Source organism: Acanthochromis polyacanthus, chromosome 3 (genome assembly GCF_021347895.1).
Source record: "Acanthochromis polyacanthus isolate Apoly-LR-REF ecotype Palm Island chromosome 3, KAUST_Apoly_ChrSc, whole genome shotgun sequence".
NCBI lineage: Eukaryota > Metazoa > Chordata > Actinopteri > Pomacentridae > Acanthochromis > Acanthochromis polyacanthus.
The window spans coordinates 41,359,378-41,379,391 of record NC_067115.1 but is presented as its reverse complement, the minus strand read 5'-3'; the positions used below and the strand labels follow the sequence as shown (position 1 = coordinate 41,379,391).

At 38.0% G+C, this 20,014-nt stretch overlaps 1 protein-coding gene across 9 annotated transcripts in view; it reads right to left on the bottom strand.

Moving 5' to 3' along the window:
* Positions 1-20,014, bottom strand: part of LOC110955016 (teneurin-3) — a 753,086-nt gene that overhangs the window by 275,347 nt on the left and 457,725 nt on the right. For 7 of the 9 annotated variants that reach the window (XM_051945606.1, XM_051945604.1, XM_051945607.1 and 4 more), the window contains 4 exons: positions 14,466-14,680; positions 12,278-12,398; positions 11,459-11,529; positions 9,101-9,388 (listed from right to left, as the gene is read on the bottom strand). In XM_051945606.1, the coding sequence (XP_051801566.1) occupies positions 9,101-9,388; positions 11,459-11,529; positions 12,278-12,398; positions 14,466-14,568 (583 nt within the window). In that variant the 5' untranslated portion in view covers positions 14,569-14,680. The remainder of the gene's footprint in view (positions 1-9,100; positions 9,389-11,458; positions 11,530-12,277; positions 12,399-14,465; positions 14,681-20,014) is intronic. The other 2 variants (XM_051945612.1, XM_051945605.1) reach the window with 2 other exon arrangements.

The following is a 20,014-nucleotide window of genomic DNA, read 5'->3' as shown; positions in this document are numbered from 1 at the left end:
AAAACCGAGAAACACCGCTGTAGAATTTATTAGACTGAACACTCTCTCACTCTCCCTCTTTCCGTTTCTCTATGTCTATCTACCTTGCTCGCTCCTTCTCCCACTGCACTTCTGGTAATGGATTCTGCCTAAATGGGTTCTGAGAAACACAAGTGAAGAGAGGAAGAAAAAAGGAGATGAGAGGAGCTGATGTAAAGGAAAACGGCAATAGAAGACTTGTTGCATCTGATAGATGCATAATTATTGGTATTGCAATAGCATTCACACTTTAGAAAACTCTCAGAAAAACAGCTGACAAAGACAGAGCATATTATTTTTTCTATTTTATCAGCTTGCCTGTTCCAACCTTATTGCAGTGCAATTACTAAAATATACCAATAAACATAGTGCAGAAAAAGGAAGATTATCAATTACTGTATATTTACTGTGTATTCACCACATTTAACTGAGAGGAGCAAAGATTTTTTTTAAAGAATTTAAAAAAGAGAAAAGAAAGAAGGAAGATTAAGAGAGAGAGACAGAGAAAGAGAGAGAGAGAGATGGTTAATGATTTCATGTTAGCCACTTGATGGAATGAAGTGTCTTCTTCATGTTAGCGGCGCCAAAGTTAAACTCTCTAGTCAGTTAGTCTGTTATTCATTGATTTCTCTGGTCAGCACTAGATTGCTATTGAATATGACTGGCACCAGGGCTGTATGTGAGTATGTGGATGTGAGGGGGATGCATCCTGTGAAGCGAGGTAAATTGCAGTTGGTGGTGTAAAACAAATTTTTCTGTATGTACTCGACCTCTCCACAGGCACACAGGCACACACACACACACACACACACACGCACACACAATCAACTTAGAAGAGTTAGAAAGATGAGCTTGAAATACATGTGCAGTTAACAACTGCAGTCTTTGTGCAGTAACATATTCACTGCTACTCTCAACGATTTCTTGCTGAGAGAAAAGAAGAGCAGTGTTGCATTATTTATTCCTGAAGGCTGTTTTGTATTAAACATACGGCATGAGCTGAGCAAAAACATAACCAGCAGTAATATCCATGTATCATGAGTGCATTGTGAATATCTTCAAATTGATCCTGGTGAATGTGCATGTATAATCGTTCTATACTTACACATGCACCTTGGTTATTGCTGTGATCTGTCTTCTCCTGCAGTCAAATCTGATGTGTCTTCCACTGCCGTGATATGTGTTTGCGGGTGCATATGTGCATTTGTAGATGACTGTGTGTGTGCGGTGCTCTGAGCTGGATCAGTATCAGCATGAAGTTCTTTTGCAGCAGCATGAGTAAATAAATCGTGAGCACATGAACACTGTGTTAAAGCTACCTGATGTATAGTTTAATAACTCCACAATATAAATATTTTAAAGAATACATATTATTCTAAACAGCCCATGGAATTTGTAAGCACTAACCCTGCACACACACTTACACTCATGCATACACACACACACACACACACACACACACACACACACACACACACACACACACAGTACTACACAGCGACATTACACAATAGCAAATATCAAAGATTACTTTGCAAGTCTTAAAAAATAAATAAATTCAGAGAACTCTATTGTGTTTTTTATCACCTAGGAATTGTTCTAATCCAAAGATTTATAGTTATCTAGGCATTAAAATTTAAATTTATATAATAATTATTACCACTACTACTACTACTACAAAGAATAATAAATTTAATTGCTGTTGCTTTAAAATACAAAAACAAAATGTAAAAAAATTGCAATTATTCCACCAAGCTACGCTTGACAAATCAAAAAGATGGTTTTGGGATTTTTTGTAAATTTGAAATGTCTCTTCATTAAAATACCGAGTCAGGTTTGCTATAGCTCTAAATGACAGTGTAGATCCTCTTTGCTTTAATTATCCTTGATATGTCTCTAGAACACTATTGAAGCCCACCTATGGTGAACTGAACTGAATGGATATAGTTTTTTTTTAATTGACCCTGGATTTCTGGACAAAAAACAAAGTCCAAAAAACTCTCTGTAGACTTCCAGTCTAAAAATGTGGTAAAGCATAGATCAGAGCAACTATTTATGTAGCTTCACCTGTTTCCATGTGGACAGCAGTCTCAATAACTGTGAAATGATAGCACTGATTTGAATCATCAGGGAACTTCATAGTTTTGTCTTTGTGTCTCGTCAAACTGAGTAATCAAGGAAGTCGGTCTTCGATCAGGAAGGTAACCATGAATCCAACAGTTACTCTCACAGAACTTCAGAAACCCTCTGCAGAGATGAAGAAGCTGCTAAAAGTACAGCCATCTTACCAGCATTCCATCAATTGGGTCTTTAAGGTCGAGTGGCTATACAGAAGTCACTGTCAAAGGCGCATGACAATCTACTTGATGTTTGCCAGACTGCATTTTCAGGACTTGCAGAGCATGAGGAAAAATGTTTTCTGATCTAATGACTTAAAAACAGATCTATTTGGGCAAAATTTCAAGCACCATGTTTGGAATATACCAGGCATTGATTCTTCACTTGCTAATACTATCCATAAATAGCTGTAGGAGAATCATACAATGGGTGTACTTCTCACAGCAGAGACCTGGAGACGGGTCACAACAGAAAGAGAATGAATGCATCCAAACACAGAGCGAGTAAACCAAAGCAAATAGCCGAGACAAAGCTGGAGTGACTTCAGAACAAATCTCAAACTGTTATTGAGCAGGCCAGTAAAAGCCCTGATTTAAATTCCATATAACATCTGTGGGACCTGAAGATGGCAGTAAATAATCCTTGCCCATCTAATCTGATAAGACTTGAGAGGATCTGCAAGCAAGAATGGGACAAACTGCCCAAATCCATACGGAAAAATCCACTAGGAGCTGATCAAAGCATGCCATTATTACAATCAAAGAGGCGTCTACACATCGTCATATCAGTGATCTGAATCCGTTCATAAAACAGTGTTCAGATTTTTGATTTTCAATACATTTGCTAAAGTTTCTAAAATCACTTTAGACCTGTTATTCCAGCTGACTGAGTTGTAGTTTATCAAGAAAATTTAGACTTTATCCATCCAAAATTAATTTAGATGTTTTAAATAAATTGTGCAGGACCATACACTACGTGTGTGCAAGAAAATAAGATTGTACATACAGTAATAACCTCTTTTGTTGAAGTGCATGCACGCACACGCACGCACGCACGCACGCATGCACGCACACACACAGGCTATAACTTATGAAGTACTGACGTAATTCCTTATTTCATGACGCGGAAAGAGACAGAGCAGCCAATGGATGCTGGATGACCATTTCTAATGAAATCAAAAATGGAAGTTATTCACAAATTTAACTAACACATAGTATTTTAAATCATGCCACATGTAAAGCCTGACAGAGCTCATCAGTTTTGGCAACTGTTCATCTGTGACAATTCCTGTCAATTTCAGTCTAGCGGTAGCTTTACGATAACAGTGCTTAGAAAAGAATCTCTTGAAATGTCTCTTACCACCCAGAGTCCACTATTCTCTGCTAGAAAGGGTAGAAGGAAAGTAATGAAATTATGTAGACTAGATGCTGAATGAAAAGGAGGAAAGACAGAAAAGCCATCAAGACGCCTTAAAACTGATATCTTTTTATAAAATAATCCAGTGGGTACTTTGTCCTGTTTTCACAAATGCATGTTGTTTCAATGTAGGCAGGGAATTAAGTGAGAAATGCAAGGAGGAATTTGTGTCTTTCTGTACAAATGGAATTCATTGTGTCACCTTCTGCTTTGCCAGTGGTTAACATTTTTGCACCTTGAAATATAGCAGCCACTGAACTGAATTCAACTGAATGGAATACATTGAGAAAGTGAGAGCAATAAGGGTCTGAACAAATCCATCCATCGCTGATTGTTTTATGTCGATGTCTGTCTTCACCTGTCTGACTTCCTGTTTGTGGTTTGTGGTTTGTGGCATTACAGAGTTTTCCTGGGACACACCCTATTCTCTGGCAGCTGTACTGGATGTCAGCAATTGATGGATGAAATGGATGTCATTGTGCATTTGCTTTATGAATGACAATTTACAATCTATCTTGTGTGCAATCATGCTTTTCAAACCTACTGTTGCACTATAACCGCAACTGCATATGGCAAACACTTTCACCTTCATGACACAGCAGCATGAGACCAAAGTTTTAGTCAAATTCCACATGTTTCGACTGGTCAGCATGTCACAGCGTCATTACAATTAGTCAAACTATCAATGTTGACATGTGGCATTTCAGACAGTCAAACTCAGATATTAAATGTTAGAATGACTTGCCATCCTATTTTAAATCTAGTGGGGATGTATCAGGAATGAAGGTCGAATATTATGTGCAATCTAAACATTTTAAGATTATGGTACATGTTTTTAAGGTAGTCAAGAAGACTTAGCAATGCAAACATGACAGAAAAATAATAATATGCATGATTGTGCATAACAATGTTAAATGCAAAAGCTCATTCTGTTCTTTAAAGCATTTTTTTCTTTCTTCAAAACTGAAAAGTTAAGCTTGTATGGAGTAATAGATTAAGTAATACCTCAACCAGTAATTGTTTGTATTTATTCAAGGTATCCTGGTGGCCGCAATGAGTTCATTCCATACATAAAGTCATAGCACTAAGGTTTATGAACCTGTTATACTACAGCTGTGTGTGTTTGTGTGTGTGTGTGTGTGTGTGTGTGTGTGTGTGTGCGTGCGTGCATGTGTGAGTGCGTGTGTGTGTGTGTGTGTGTGTGTGTGCGTGCGTGCGTGCGTGCGTGCGTGCGTGCGTGCGTGCGTGCGTGCGTGCGTGCGTGCGTGCATGCATGTGTGTGTGTGTGTCTGCATAACAGTTAAGGTTATAGTGTTAAGCGGCTTAGAGATGCCAAATGGATTAAGTGTTTTGTTGACACATAGTAAAGTAATCTGGTTAGCAAAGATAAGATACAGCCCTTCTCCTCCTCTGTCTGGCTCTATCTTCCATCTCTCCTATTCACTCTTTGCCTTTTTTCCAATTCCATCACATCTTTTTCAATCCTCCCACTCAAACCTTCTGCCGAAGCGTCTTCACACACCATAAACACACACGCAAGCATGCACGCACACAAAAATGGACAGGGAAGATCAGCTAATATATTTTAAGCTCATTACAGGCAAAAATCTGGACATCTGTCTCATAGTCTTCACATGCACACACTGATAATGTAGTGTTATGTTTTTATCTGTTACTTGCTTAACATTGTCTGGCTACTGGCTGGAATTCCTTTCGATTTGCTGCAGGTATCGACTGGAATTCCCTCCAAAAACCTCTGAAACTGCCATCACTTCCATCACCTTACATTTTTAAACAGAAGCTGCAGCAGACCCTAGCTGACCCGCTGCACATGCTGAATGTTTTCTTTGAATTTCTAGAATTAATTTAGGATGTTTTTAATCTCTGTTTAAACATGTGTGTAATTTTTTGTATATGTACTTTTTATTTGTTATCTTTCTTCCTGCTGGGGCCTCTTGTCAGGTCCACATTGTAAATGAGAAATTGTTCTCAACTGAGCTTACCTGGTAAAATAAAGAATTTAAAAAAAAACCTCAGCTCTGTAAAATATGTTGACTCTACCATATTTTTGGCCCAGCTTTGCTCCCAAAATTAATGAGGTTTTACTTTTATGCAATTAGCTTCTCAGTACTTGTGTTTTTTAAACTAAGAATGAAATGCAAAAGGCTTACTGTCTGTGCATTCAAGGACTTTGTTAGGGAAAGATGTACCTGAATGAGTTGGTGTACTATAGACAATGTAGATTTTTTTTCTCTGTCCTTGCATTTGAGATCATCAGTATCAAGTAACTGGGCAAGTAGCAGCTGGGCACCCATGGGTCCAGACACCACAAAAGTGTTTACGTCTGCCAGTGTGTGTGTTCACGTTTGAGTGTGTGTCCACTGGGGAGTCAGCCAGACGTCTCCGGTCTAATATTTCCTCTCAGGAGAACAAACAATGCAGAGAGGCTTCTCCCTTTCCCCGTCCTGCTTTTATTTTCAACTTTCCTGACTCCTCTTTTGAATGACAAAATCTCTCCTATTCTCTGATCTTTTCCTCTCCTCTCCCATTCTGCTCTCTCTCCTTGTTCTCTGTTCTTTTTCTCACTTCCTATTGCAACAAAGCTGCTGATAGAATCAAAGAAGTTGGATAAACTTACTGTACACACACACACTAAGACTTGCAGGTACAGTGCACACACACTTCTGCTGTGAACCTGGGTCAGTATCAAGGGACGAAGCAACAATTGGTGTTATTGTCGTGGCAATGCATTGTCTGATGTTTACAGTACAATAACTTGACTATCACCTCCATTCAAAAGAAAAAGAGGTGAAGTGGCAGCTGAGTCGTGTCTTACGACATATGTTTACTCTCAAAGGAGCCCCTCAGCACGACTCAATATCACACTGGTCAAACAGAGGCAAAGGGTGAAGGTGAATTTAACTTGTTTATTTTGTTGTGTGGGAGTTTGCATGCAAATCTTTGAATGTAAATCTATAGCTCAACAGTACACAAGCCTGAAGAAGGTCAAGTTCAAACTGTTCTTTTTGTTGCACGCTTCTTACAGTATAGTCCCACTTCTGATCTTTATTGATTGAATATTCTACAAACTACAAAGCAGGTCTCCTGAGTTTCTGAACTTTTCTTTACTCTGTATGCAGTCAGTTACCTTTCACCTTCTTGCTATTTAAACAATATTTAAACTAAACATTCTTTTTGCACCGTTTTAAAAACATCAACAGTATCTTTACAAAACTACTGGCAATGAGATGCTAGCCGAAAACAACAGTCTTTGGCAATAAACCTTACCTTGATGAAAGGTATAAAATGTACAGGTTTGTTGTAGCTGTCTTGCAGAAGCGTTGATTTAGCTGTATGATTATTTTGGACACTGCAGTAGTTTGCTGTGCTGTTGAACAGTGCTGCATTATACATACTGTCCTGCATTATTTAGCTTCACTGATTTAAGGGGAGAAAGAAAATAACAGAAACACCAGTCAGTGTAATGCAGTACAATTCAAGAGTATCATGAACTGCAAAGTCCAAAATGATCTGACTGAGCGTACACTTGGCAACAAAAACTGAACCTTATACCTTGTGTGATGGTATAGATTATTGCAAGAATGCTGTATTAGACTACAATGGTTTTTAGCCCAGCAGTTTCCTAGAAAAGCTTTGCATTAGCATATGACTTTATTTTATGAAACTGATGATTTAGCCAGTAACTGAGGTTTACAACACAAATTGTCCATCCATCCATCCATCCATTCTCTATACACCGCTTTATCCTCATTAGGGTCGCGGGGGGTGCTGGAGCCTATCCCAGCTGACTCGGGTGAAGGCAGGGGACACTCTGGACAGGTCGCCAGTCTGTCACAGGGCTACATATACAGACAAACAATCACTCTCACATTCACACCTACGGGCAATTTAGAGTTACCAATTAACCTCAGCCTATTTTTGGACTGTGGGAGGAAGCCGGAGTGCCTGGAGAAAATCCACACATGCACAGGGAGAACATGCAAACTCCATGCAGAAAGATCCCAGGCTCAGGCCGGGACTCGAACCAGGGATCTTCTTTCTGCAAGGCGAAAGTGCTAACCACTAGCCACTGTGCAGCCCGACACAAATTGTGTTTTTTTTTCAATCAATAGAAAATTTTCATTTTAGCACCATGAAACTGAGCTTTTTTCAATTAATAGATAATACAAATCTACCTCAGCTCTTCCATTACTGCATCCCTTATCCATCAAATGATTTCGCCTCTCTTGCCTTGGTTGGTAATGACAGTATTAGCATTAAGATCACTTCGTCTTCACACTTACACACGCAGACGATTGAGAGCAGTATGGACGCTGACTTCTTGCAAGAAATTTCAAAATAAGCCACATGCAGAGGCACACACACATATACACACAGCTGTGCTTTAAAGAGTCAATTAGCTTTTGAAAACTTGACGACTACTCATTTTTAGAGATGGAAAGAGTTTCCTCCAGAGCACTGACATCCACAGCATAATGCCATTTAATAAAAACATTATCAAACTTAATATAGCAAATGCAGTGACTCAGCACTTTATCTCACTGTTAATTACAACATCACATCTCTTAATGAAAATCCACTGTGTGCTTGTGTGTTTGTCTGCTTTAATGAAAACATTGTGCATTTCCTTATATGTGTCTGTGTGAGTGTGTGAAATCACAAACAAGGCCTTTATTGAGAAAAAAATACACCTGTTAAAGAAACTACCTTGAGAATAAAGAATAAGCTTCACACCCGTGTACACACACACACCACACACACACACACACACACACACACACACACACACACACACACACACACACACACACACACACACACACACACACACACACACACACACCTATGCAGACGAATAGATATACACAAAGATTGCCTACACAGGCACGCAAAGAGAATGAAAATAAATGACTGCTCAGCTACATTGTGATCATTAATTAAATTAATTAGTGCAACTCTTGTTGTTCCTTGCACCAGCCTACTACACCGAGAGGATACTGAGTGAGGGTGTGCATTTACACTAAAATTAAATGACAGAAATCTACCATTTGACTGTTATTAAATTATTTTTCCCCCATTTGCAAAGAAATTGCACTTTCAAAAAATTTATAGTGTACCATATTAAATTATGCTAATCATAGCATTGTTACGGCTGCTGTCGCTCACTGCTGGTACTGCTGATCCTGACCTAATTTGTTAAAGATAGGGTAAAAACCTGCAATTCAAATAGATCAGTTCTTGTCAATTTCTATTTAAATTTGAACATAAATTTAACGTCAGTAAAAAAAAAATAAAGGATGATTATTTCTTGTAGAATTGTGGCTGTATCTCAGTTTCAAACTGGACAGTGGGAATGTCTGCAATGTCTTAAACCTTAGTCTAGGAAACTAGAGTTCTATATATGCATATTTTACATGTTGTAAGACCACAAGCAAGAGTTTCCTCTGAGTGCTATGAGAATTTCCGAGTGTGAGTAAAGAAATTTCAAAATTCACAGAAACATAGAAAAGCTAAACTGATGTCCTACCATTGTCGCTGTCTGACTTGTTCTCATGCTCAGTGTCAGTAAGAGTCAGCACAGAGTTGGAGCGGCTGGACAAGCAGGAACTTCTCCCGGACGATTTACCAACACCCCCGCGACCCCACAGTCGCATGGCACGCTCTGGTGACATCACAGCCTGACTATCAGCGTCTAAGTCCTGGGTCGTACCAACTGAGAAGCCACGGTGGGGGAGTCCCATCTCGGTGCAGAATGCCAGGCCACGACGTGATGGCGGCTCACAGATCCCCAGCTGGCGAAGACTGAAATGTTGACCTGAAACAGATGGAGGTATTGGCCATTGTCTGGCTGTAACTTTAATAGTTAGAAATGTCCTTTACAGCTCACCACAAGAATAACATACATTTTCTACTTCTGTTTTTTTATATTTTTTGGATCAAAAGCAAACTCTAATGCTATTTGCTGTACTGTGTTTTAAAATAGGCTAAAACAAGTGAATCCTAATGTGGATGAAGTTTCAAGGAGATGATTTCTGATATTGTTGCTGGATAAACAGCATGAATTAGTTAATTATCAAAATGTGCATCGGTTCATTTTCTGTCAATCAGCCAGTTGATTTTTTGACTACGCCATACTGACTCCATGTGATGGCCTATTTCTCATTGACACCGATGGTGTTGCATTTGAGAGTATGTGGGTATGTGACATAGAGGCAGGAAAGAAAGAATTCATTTAAGTCATGTCAGTGAAATCCATTCAAGTTATTGGAGTTTAACAATCTATAAGAAATCTGTGACGAAGATGTCCTGCAGGAGAATTTTTTTTTTTTTAAACAGGAGTTAATAAAAACCTAATTTTCATACATAAGTACAAAAATCTGACTAATATATAATTGCAAAAGACAATTCTAGCAGTGGAAAAGAGAGGCAGCGCCAGAGAAGGCAAACCAAACACAGAAGGTATACGTATACACTCCTTAAATCCAATTATGTCATTCTGGGAGAAAAGAGCCTTAAATCCAGATATTATTCACACTCAAACTGTCATTGTTGTGCTGCTCACATTAGCACAGTTTACACAAAATGCACATATATTTTCCAGTGCATATCTAACCTACACACACACACACACACACACACACACACACACACACACACACACACACACACACACACACACACACACACACACACACACACACACACACACACACACACAAATGCAAACAAACATTGCATATTTAAATTATCTGCTTCACAGTTTTTATTTTCTTTTTTATTTTGATGGACTTTACATTTTGCAGTTATTTGAATCATAAACGTATAATACACTGCAATAAGGGATGCTGGCTTGAACCAGGCCTTTTTGTGGAACACTTTAACAGATGTTGTCTAAAAAACAAAATGATTGTGCAAAATATTTGTTATTTTAAAATGCCTTCTGCTTGCCTCTGCCCCAAATTTGTATTTATTCTGCAGAAAGTATTATATGTATGGAGAAGAAATTCAGAATACTTTCATATCTCCATTAAATTTAATAGGTCGTCATGATTAATTCTTTCATATCAGCCTGAAATAGATTGACAAAAGTTTCAAATACCATACATGATAATCATTCAAACTATAAATACAAAGAGGACAAACAAATTATCAGTAAAATCTCAGTCTGTGCCTCTTCATCTTTAATCAGCAAATGAAAACGGAAATTATGAAAGCTTTCTGTAATTAATGGCACAACAAGAGATAACAAGTGCTGCCGTTCAATTAAAACTTATATTAATTTTAAATGAGCTCCAATTAGGACAGCAGTGAAAAAGAAGGCGATAAGGTGATTGAGTAATTATGATTTTTTCATTTCTCAAATATTGACGCTATGTTAATTGGAACTGGAGAATAATGGATCCACCCTGTGGTTAAGCATTTTTTCTATAAAAAAATGTTGTTCTTTATTACTCTTAAATACTAGAATGTGTCACTTTCGAAGGGCCATTACAGCCTTCATCAGACATACACTGCTTTTAACAGTCTGTTCCATTTCCCGGTCTGACTGCTTGTAATCTATATGTGGATCTTTAGATGTCCAAAGAGATTTGCATCCATTTATAAATTCATGAATTTTAAAACAAATATGTCCACATATTAAAATATCAAATATCTATTTTTTTTTTTTAAAATTTCAAAGATCATCAGGATTTACATATACTTTAAAACATTTGCCAATTAATGATATGGCACTCACAAAGAAATTAAGTGTCCAAAAACAAAACCTGTGTTTTTGTAATTGGCTTATATCAAATTAGGGTAAATAAAAAAAAGTGAAAAATAATAAAATAACATGACAGCTTAAGGAGCAAATGGCAAGGCTTATTTATGTGTAGACTCCCACCTTGTCTGTTGTAATCATCCTGTTCACGGTGAACCATGTCCTTGTGCCCCTTGGTTGTCCCGTACAGTAACCTGTCAAAACCCAAGGACAGAAAGTCCTCAGCTGTGTTAATATAATAAAGGACAGTGCTCTGCTTTGACCTTTCACTGGCTTCACAGGTACTATATCAGCTACAAATACATTTATTGATCAAACAGGACAGGGTGTGTGGTTAACAAAAGAATACAGCAAAAACCAAAACGAAAGGCAGACCACTAATACTGGTGGAGGATGATTTGTTTATTATCCTGATTGTATGAAACTGAAAAACAGACAGTACTGAAAATCTATGTACGGCAACATTGTTACTGATCATTTTCAGAAGCCTACACCAGATATTTAGACAGTTAAATCTGATTCTGTTAGCAATAAGTAAAGACAGGTTAGGCCAGCTTATAATTGAATTTGCAACGTTTAACATGTTTTGCCTCTCTCCTGACCTTGATCTGATCTGTACTCTGCTCATCTCCACTGATTAATCAAAATTTTTATTTATTTATTTTTTAATGTAGCTCTATGGTGAAAAAGTGGTTTTCATTCACTGAAAATATAGCAAACTTAAGGTGACTCGACCATTTGAAAAATTCCAATAAAATCCCAGTACCAATTGCTAATATTCTTATTCATAATTAACTACACATTGGTATTCCAAAACGAACATATATTTTTATGGCAAAATGTAGAATGCATTTTAATTCCTACAATGGCTCAGGCAGCCAATGATAAATTAATTATCCATGATGTGTTACAGATGAGAAATGATCATGTGTGTAATCTTACCGGGTCTGGTCTTGGTGCTGGTCAAAGGCCTTGAGCGTTTCACTGGAGGAGTAGGACTTCTGAGTAGGGACCCGGAGTCCCTGAGGACCAATCGCACAGTCTTCACTGTCCCCTGATGAACCTAACATACACCAATGTGTGAGCATACACATAGATACAAGATTAATACCAGTGGATTTTAAGTAACAACAAAATTTGTAAGAAATTACAGTTCACAAACACAGAGCATAAAAAGAATCACAATCAGAAACATTTTTAAACAGTGTTCATTTTTAGAATACTGTTTAAAAAATGTTTCTTATCTTATTTGTAGTGACTGAACTGCAGTGCATCCAGTTCGCTGTTTCAGTGATATATTGCAACATGCCCTATTGAGAAATACAGTTGTGTATTATTATCTGATCAACTTCAAACTTGACGAGTGCATTGCTTTGGACCTGAGTAAGTAAAGTATTTTCAGAAGTCATTTGGATGGGTAGTTTTCAATAAAGAAAGAAACATAAAACTAAAGTTGGTGACAGTAATAGGTCTGGGGTGACACACTGATGCAATGATGTCCCTGTTTCAAACAATGGAAAAGAAAAGAAAAGAAAAACTTAATCTACAATCATTTATGGAATTTTAGACAGAGAGTACTAATGTGGTGGTCTGCATTGCACTGAAAACTGGAAATGATGGAGCACAACCTAACAACTGTTGCACTTAAAAAGAAAGCATCCCAAAGTGCTGAGGAGACTGCAGTGACAGTGTACCATTCTGTTGACTTTTTGTCCCCAACCTAGCATGATATTAACTGTTGTCAACCCAAGGAGCATGTTCTGTTAGTAGCTGCACTTAAAAACGACTTTCTAATTTCATCATTTCTGCATTGCTCCTGTTTTAATGCACAATGCATAAAAAACTAACCAATCAGGACTCAATCAGTGGCCAGATGCAATGTGGCAAAAATATTAAATTGCAGCTGATAAACTGTGACTGTGTGGCAGTTCACCTGTCTGAGGGTAAGAAGGTTATACAGTATGACCTGCTGTTAGATCCTGATTGATCCTTTCTCCATGTTGGGATGATTAAATTATTATGTAATTAATGAAGTTACTTCTGTTGCTTTGTGTGTAAATGTTTGCAGCTGTCTCTTTTTGGAGACACTTGTGAATCCAACCACAGTCTGATGCTGCAGGTTTGTAAAAAAATAAAATGAAATAGTCCAAAACAGCTGGAAACTACACTGTCATCTATGTGAGACATGTAGATTTATACAGTGTGACCTGCCGTCAGATTCTGGTGCAGACTGATCCTCTCTCTTATACTCTGTACATTAAAATGATATGACTTTAATTAAGTTACCAGTGCAGTTGTTCCGTGTGCAAATGTGCACAACTCTCTTGTTCTCTTTGGAGACGCTCAAATGGATCCTGCTGCTGTCTGATGCTGCAGGTATTAAACAAACTCGGAGCCAATAGTTTTAAACAGCTGGAAGAAACAAGCTTCAGCTCTAAACTTCTTGTGGGAAACAATATTTAGAGTACTACTGAAAATGCTGATATTTGAAATTGTAGGGCAAAGTGTGTGAACAAGCTGTGTTGTGATATTGGTACACAAACTGCGTAATAAGGATTTCTGTCATGTTTTCAGGACGAATATTGATGCTGAAATGTGGAAAAATACTTCGCTAAATCACTTCACACAACTCAAAGTACTGCTGTTTGTGTGTCTATCCAATGATGTGGTGGTTCAGTTCAGACTTTTGACGTGTTGAAAATGATACAGAAGTGTCACTAGGCCCGACCGAGTAATGCTGGCGGTGCGATTTTTACGGAAACTGATTACCAGAACGGATCTCTGAAAGAGGGTTATATGTGCCATCAAATATTATTTGGCCATCAAGCAGTTTTGAATGGGATGGCATAAAAGGGACAAATTTTGATAAACATCTTGACAGATTGTCATTCAGAGACAGTCTTTGTAATCACAGCAACATGTGTCAAAAGATACTGCTGAAGTCAAAGTGTGTGGCACGTACTGGAAGAAGTGCACTTGGTATCTCAAAATCTCTACATTTCAGGCCGGTGAATGATCTTTTAATGGAAAGAGTGGCTCTGACTCACTGGCTGACTCGACTAATGAATGAAGGCAGAAACAAGCAAATAAATGAATGTATGTATGGATGCTTGTGCTAAACTGAGCTCACCAGTGTAAGGTCCCTCCTTGTCCTTCCGGCTCTTGGTGAGTGAGCAGTATGGGCGTCGCTCTTTTACTTCCATAATGCTTCTGCTTGTGCTGCTGGCAAACATACAGGCATGCTGCTGTACAGCTGCAGAGACAAAAAGACAGACAGAGAGAAAAAGGAGGAAGAAAGAGCAAGAGAGAGTCAGACAGAGAGAGTGAAGTGTTGTTGGGCTCCACCTACAAACACACAAAGTGACAAAAAAAAGCAGGTGTCAAGGACAAATCCTACAAATTGCTACATTTGTGACAGAGATGAAGTGTATGCTGTTCAGCAATAATGACAACAGTTTTCAATGACATGCCTCTGCGATTTAAACTTCACCATCTACTGTCTTTACTGTGTGTGTGTGTGTGTGTGTGTGTGTGTGTGTGTGTGTGTGTGTGTGTGTGTGTGTGTGTGTGTGTGTGTGTGTGTGTGTGTGCGTGTGCGTGCATGCGTGGGTGTGTGTGTGTGAGTGTTTGTGTGATCTCCACTAAAACATGGACACACAACAGTATGTTCATTTGGTGTACTTGCTCCTGCTGGGTAATGCATGCTAAAAACACATTTTGTGAGTCCTGCACAGCCTGTGTGTTCTTGTGTAGCTGACATGCAGTGATTTAAATACGCAGGGGCTAACTCATACCAGGCTGGATAAAAACATTGATTTGCACATTAAATTTAACAAACCATCCGACATTAACAACTCATGTTGTCTTCTTCTTGTTGTTTGTTTCATTTGCGCTTCTTCTATGTATTGATTCTTCATTCATACATTTAATGTAGTTTCCTAGTTTACTGAATAGCAGTTTCCTCTATTACATATTTTCATTAATATTGAGTCCACACAGCTACTCGTAAACCCTTCAGTGTAAACCAAATAGGCCTGCATGCATAGCTGCTGTGACATCTGTTTGTATTCGTCCCAGCATGCTGGACCACTTAACTGTTAACTGCTCTCCGTGTATCTAGTAACTGCATTGTAATGAATGTAAATAAATTGTCAACTCTGTGTTGCACTTGATGCTAGACTGCTTCCTCCTTCTTCCCTTCTTTTAAGATGTTACTGTCGCTTATCTCACGAGAATTATCTTCTATATGTCTAGCTTCTACATTTGACACTCTAAAAGTGAAGGAGCAAGTCATCAACGTGGATGTAGTATTGATGCATTGTGACATTTCGGGTTTTCTGTGCCCAAAAGAACAAACAAGTGATGATATATGTACAGTGGTGATGAGTAAAACCAGCACAACCTGATCACAAAGCGCAGGTAGCTTTATACAGCAGAGCTGAACACAACCTGTCAGCTATGTATTCCATCCAATTTTTACATAATCTTCTTTTAAATGCACAAAAAAGAGAAAACACAAATAGAATAGAATGCAATGTTGTGAGAATAAAAACATTTGTTTATTTCACAAGTGCACTGTAAACAAAATGCATGAGTCCTGATTAAGATAAGACAAAATTTGGTGGTACTAACGATCTACAAATTATTCACCGGGTAAAAAGACATTGTGTGTATGTTTTTCATTTACAAACAGCAGTTGAGACCTTTGATAGTTCATAATGTTAATACATGTAGCCTAATTGCACCATCTGGCATTTAATGTATGTAAACAGAAACACAAGTGAGACCCGTAGAGCAGTAGCAAAATCCTCCTCCCACATAAAACACTCCACATTCTGCTCCTCCCTGATCACACTCTCTCCTCATGCTGACAAAAATGAATGATGCAGTCCTCTGTATAGCAAATGTGGTGAGCTGCCCTTTGGTTACATTCTACAAGACAACAACATATGCATGTCTCAATTAATCTGCTACGATTTTAACCACTGAATCATGCAAAGGTCGCTACCATCTCATAAGTGAAGATTTGCTGTTTGTGTTATTACTACTATTATTATTGTTATCATAATTATTATTACTACTAATAATAATAACAATATTAATAAAACTTGTACATCTCTGAGTTAGGGACTATGTGATAGACAAAAAACAAACAAACAAAAATATACAAAAAAAGTCCCATAGAAACTGTCAAGTTTTAATGGGAATCATTCACTATTGACTGATATTTTACGAATGATGCACAGGTCAACAAAAATAGTCAACAGATTAGCTGATAATTGTTGAGAAGAAGAATCTAGCTCCTATGTTTATATTTGTTTGTTGATTATGAATAGCACAGCTGCATATGCTCTTAAGTTGGGTAATAAGTAATAAGGCAGAAGTGATCTAAGATGGGACAGTAAGTTGATAGAATGACTTCTTTAGATAAACATAAAGTCACCAGCTGCTGTCCATTTGCAACATAATGATGGATGAAAAAGGGAGGCTTAGGGAAAGTTAGTTCTAGAATTCTATTTTCTGTAGACATGCAGACATCTATTTTTTAAGAGAAAGGGAGGTAGAGTGACGAGTGATGACAGCTTACAAAAGACAGGTTGATTAAAATGTGTAGCAGCATTTGTTTTGGGATAACCGGTCACATTCAGTTCTGAAAGCTGAAATTAGACACAGACAGAAAAGCTAAAGAAAAAAAAAGTTGACTTGAGTGAGTCAGTTTGGCAAGATATAAAGAGATATTAGGCAAAGCTCAGAGAGGGGGAAGGAAAGACTGCCAGTGTGGGTCAGGCAGCCTTATAAACCATCAACCTAATCTGAGACACTGATCCTTAAATCCTGTCCCTTCTGGACCTGCATGCATGTGTGTATGTGTGTGTTATTAATAGATACGCTTGTTATGTTGACCCGAGCTATGCAGGCTAGTTGGTTTGTGGATTCTATTCGTTTCTATTAATTTTTTAAAGGCAATGTTATTACTGTTGGCTTTTTATGTTTTTATTTTGTTACTCCACCACAGTAGCTTTATTCACACTCCAACAAAAAATCATTATTTGTCTAATTCAACATGGTGAGCCTCTGCCTGTAGCAGGGAATTTCAATTACAAGTATGCTTTTTAAGGCCCCCTTTTCTAGAAGCAAGTTTTTTTTTTGTGACTGGCCAACTTGTGGAAGTCTCAGTCGGGATTGAAGGCAGAGTTTATAAGCATTGTCCATCCTCTCTCCTAGTATGGTGTTCCACAGTAAACCTTCTAACGCAGGGGTCGGCAACCCGCGGCTCCGGAGCCGCATGCGGCTCTTTCAGCCCTCTGTTGTGGCTCCCTGTAACTTTGGAAAATAAATTGTTCTGCCTTTCAGGCACGTTTCAATGCATTTTAATATAGAGTTTTATTGTGAAATTACCGCTCTTATTTTGACGTGTCACTCCACCGGATGTGCTGCTGGGGTTTTCCCCTGGCTGGGACATGAGAGCGCAAGGTTGATGCAGAGGAGATGGAGAAGCAACACCTGTAGTTTCACATCGTTTTGTACTCAAGAATGGCAAGCCTGTATATTAAAGCTCCACTCCAAGAAAGACACGTCTTGTCTTTGATTCAAAAGTACTCGTGATAGGGTAATACACGTTACTCGCAAGAACACGGCAACAGGTCAGAGAGTCAGAGGAGTGTCGTCTTGGAGAAAAATTATTAGCTTAAGATAAATAGATAAATAGATTTTACAAGTTAAATAGACATTCACAAAATATTGATTTCAAGCTAACATTACGTAACATATGAGGTCCAGGAGCAAAAATGACATTAACCAGGTAAGATAAATATTAGTGGAAGGACACAATTTAAAAAATGAATCTATTTAGAGGCTTTGTAATTAATTAATCACGACTGATTAACAAGGGCATAGAGGTAAAAAAAAAAAAAAAGCGATATATGCAGTGTTGTCTTCATTTTAAATGGCAAAAGGATTTTGCGGCTCCCGGTGTTTTCTTTTCTGTGGGAAACGGGTCAAAATGGCTCTTTGAGTGTTAAAGGTTGCCGACCCCTGTTCTAACGTATTGCTCTTTCTTGGTTGGAAATGGCAACTGCTCAACTTCAGTTACATATGCTAAAGAACATTCTGGAACATGAGAAACAGAACAAACATCTGCACCAACAAAGATTAAAGCTGGAGGACCCTGTTTGAATATTTGTTCATTATATGCAACTGTGTGCAATGACAGTGGATTTAGTTTGACAATGATCAAGGGAGTGTGTGAATATGTATACCAGTCTAAAGTTGTAGAACTTTTTTTACTTGATTTTCAATGAAGTATTTTTTTTTTTGAAAATCAAGTAGTTCAAGTCCAATGAATAGCTTGAAATATTATAAAGGTAAGTAATGACCTGCCAGAGCTTCAAAATAAAGGGAAGGTTACTCATAACTAAAAAAAGCAGATTTCAGAATTATAAAAAATATCTTTTTCAGGGAACAAGAAATGAGTGAACAACTTAAGGCTGCTCTGCAGCAATGGAGGTTGAGTAAGCCTTAAAAACCGGTGCTGCCAAACTCCGAGTCCGATGCCATATTTTTCTGTTGGAAAATGGTGGAGTGACAAAAAAAATTAAGCGTGAGGCAGGCTGGTGCAGCATCAGCAGTAAAGCAGACCGTTGTGGTGAAGATGGAGCTGATCCAGAAAGAAGTCTACATTCCAACCCTCATCTGTGGTCATAAGCTCTGGGTAGTGACCAAAAGAACGAGATCAACGGTAGAAGCAGTCAAAATTAGTTTTCTCTGTAAGGTGGCTCGGCTTACTCTTAGAAATAGGATGAGGAGCTTATAAACCCAGAGGGCTGTCAGGGGAAAGATTTTGGTGCCCCGAAATTATTAATTAATATAAATAATTTAATGTTAATTGTACTAATTACAGTCAGTAATTAATTAAATTGTCAAAAATCAAATTTATCCAAAGCAAATCCCAAAATATATTCTAAGTAAAGTGTGTCTATGACTATTTCAGTGTGTGAAGATGGTTTAGGTGTTTGTGCACACTAACACCTCCTCTAGGAGCTTTGAGGAGGTGTTTTCTTCAATAGTTTACCACAATAGAGTTGTATGTTTTTGCTGCTTCTGTTAATCATGCTGTTATTAGATTTTATGATCAATGAACTGGCCAGCTTCAAGGGTTCTTAAGAATACACATATTATGTGCTCAGTGACACCTCTCCCTCTTTTTCAATCTCCCTCTATCTCCCTCTATCTTTTATTCATATCTCATCTCTCTCTGCTTCCCATATTTTCTCACACATCTGCAATGACGACTGAAAATTGAAAAGGCACAAAGAGACAGATGTCTTTAACAGCAAAGTGCCTCTCTTTTTAAATTACCTCAAGATCCCATATTCTGTTAGGAAAAGAGAGGAAATAAGGTCAATATGATGATAAAATTAATTTCCAGAACATTACTATGAAGATTTCAGGGGTAAAAGGTCAGCACAAGTGTTGAGGTCCACATATTAAGAAAGATCAACGGTCAATTACATTTTATTTAGAGATGCACAACATAAAATATTTGTCAATGTCTAAAATGCCCATATTCAGCCTATTTACTGGCACTGGCAATTGCGAAAAACATCAGGTATGTTTTGCAGTAAAATTGAAACATTATAATGCCTACACTCAGGGCTGAAAGTAAGCCAGTATGGTCCG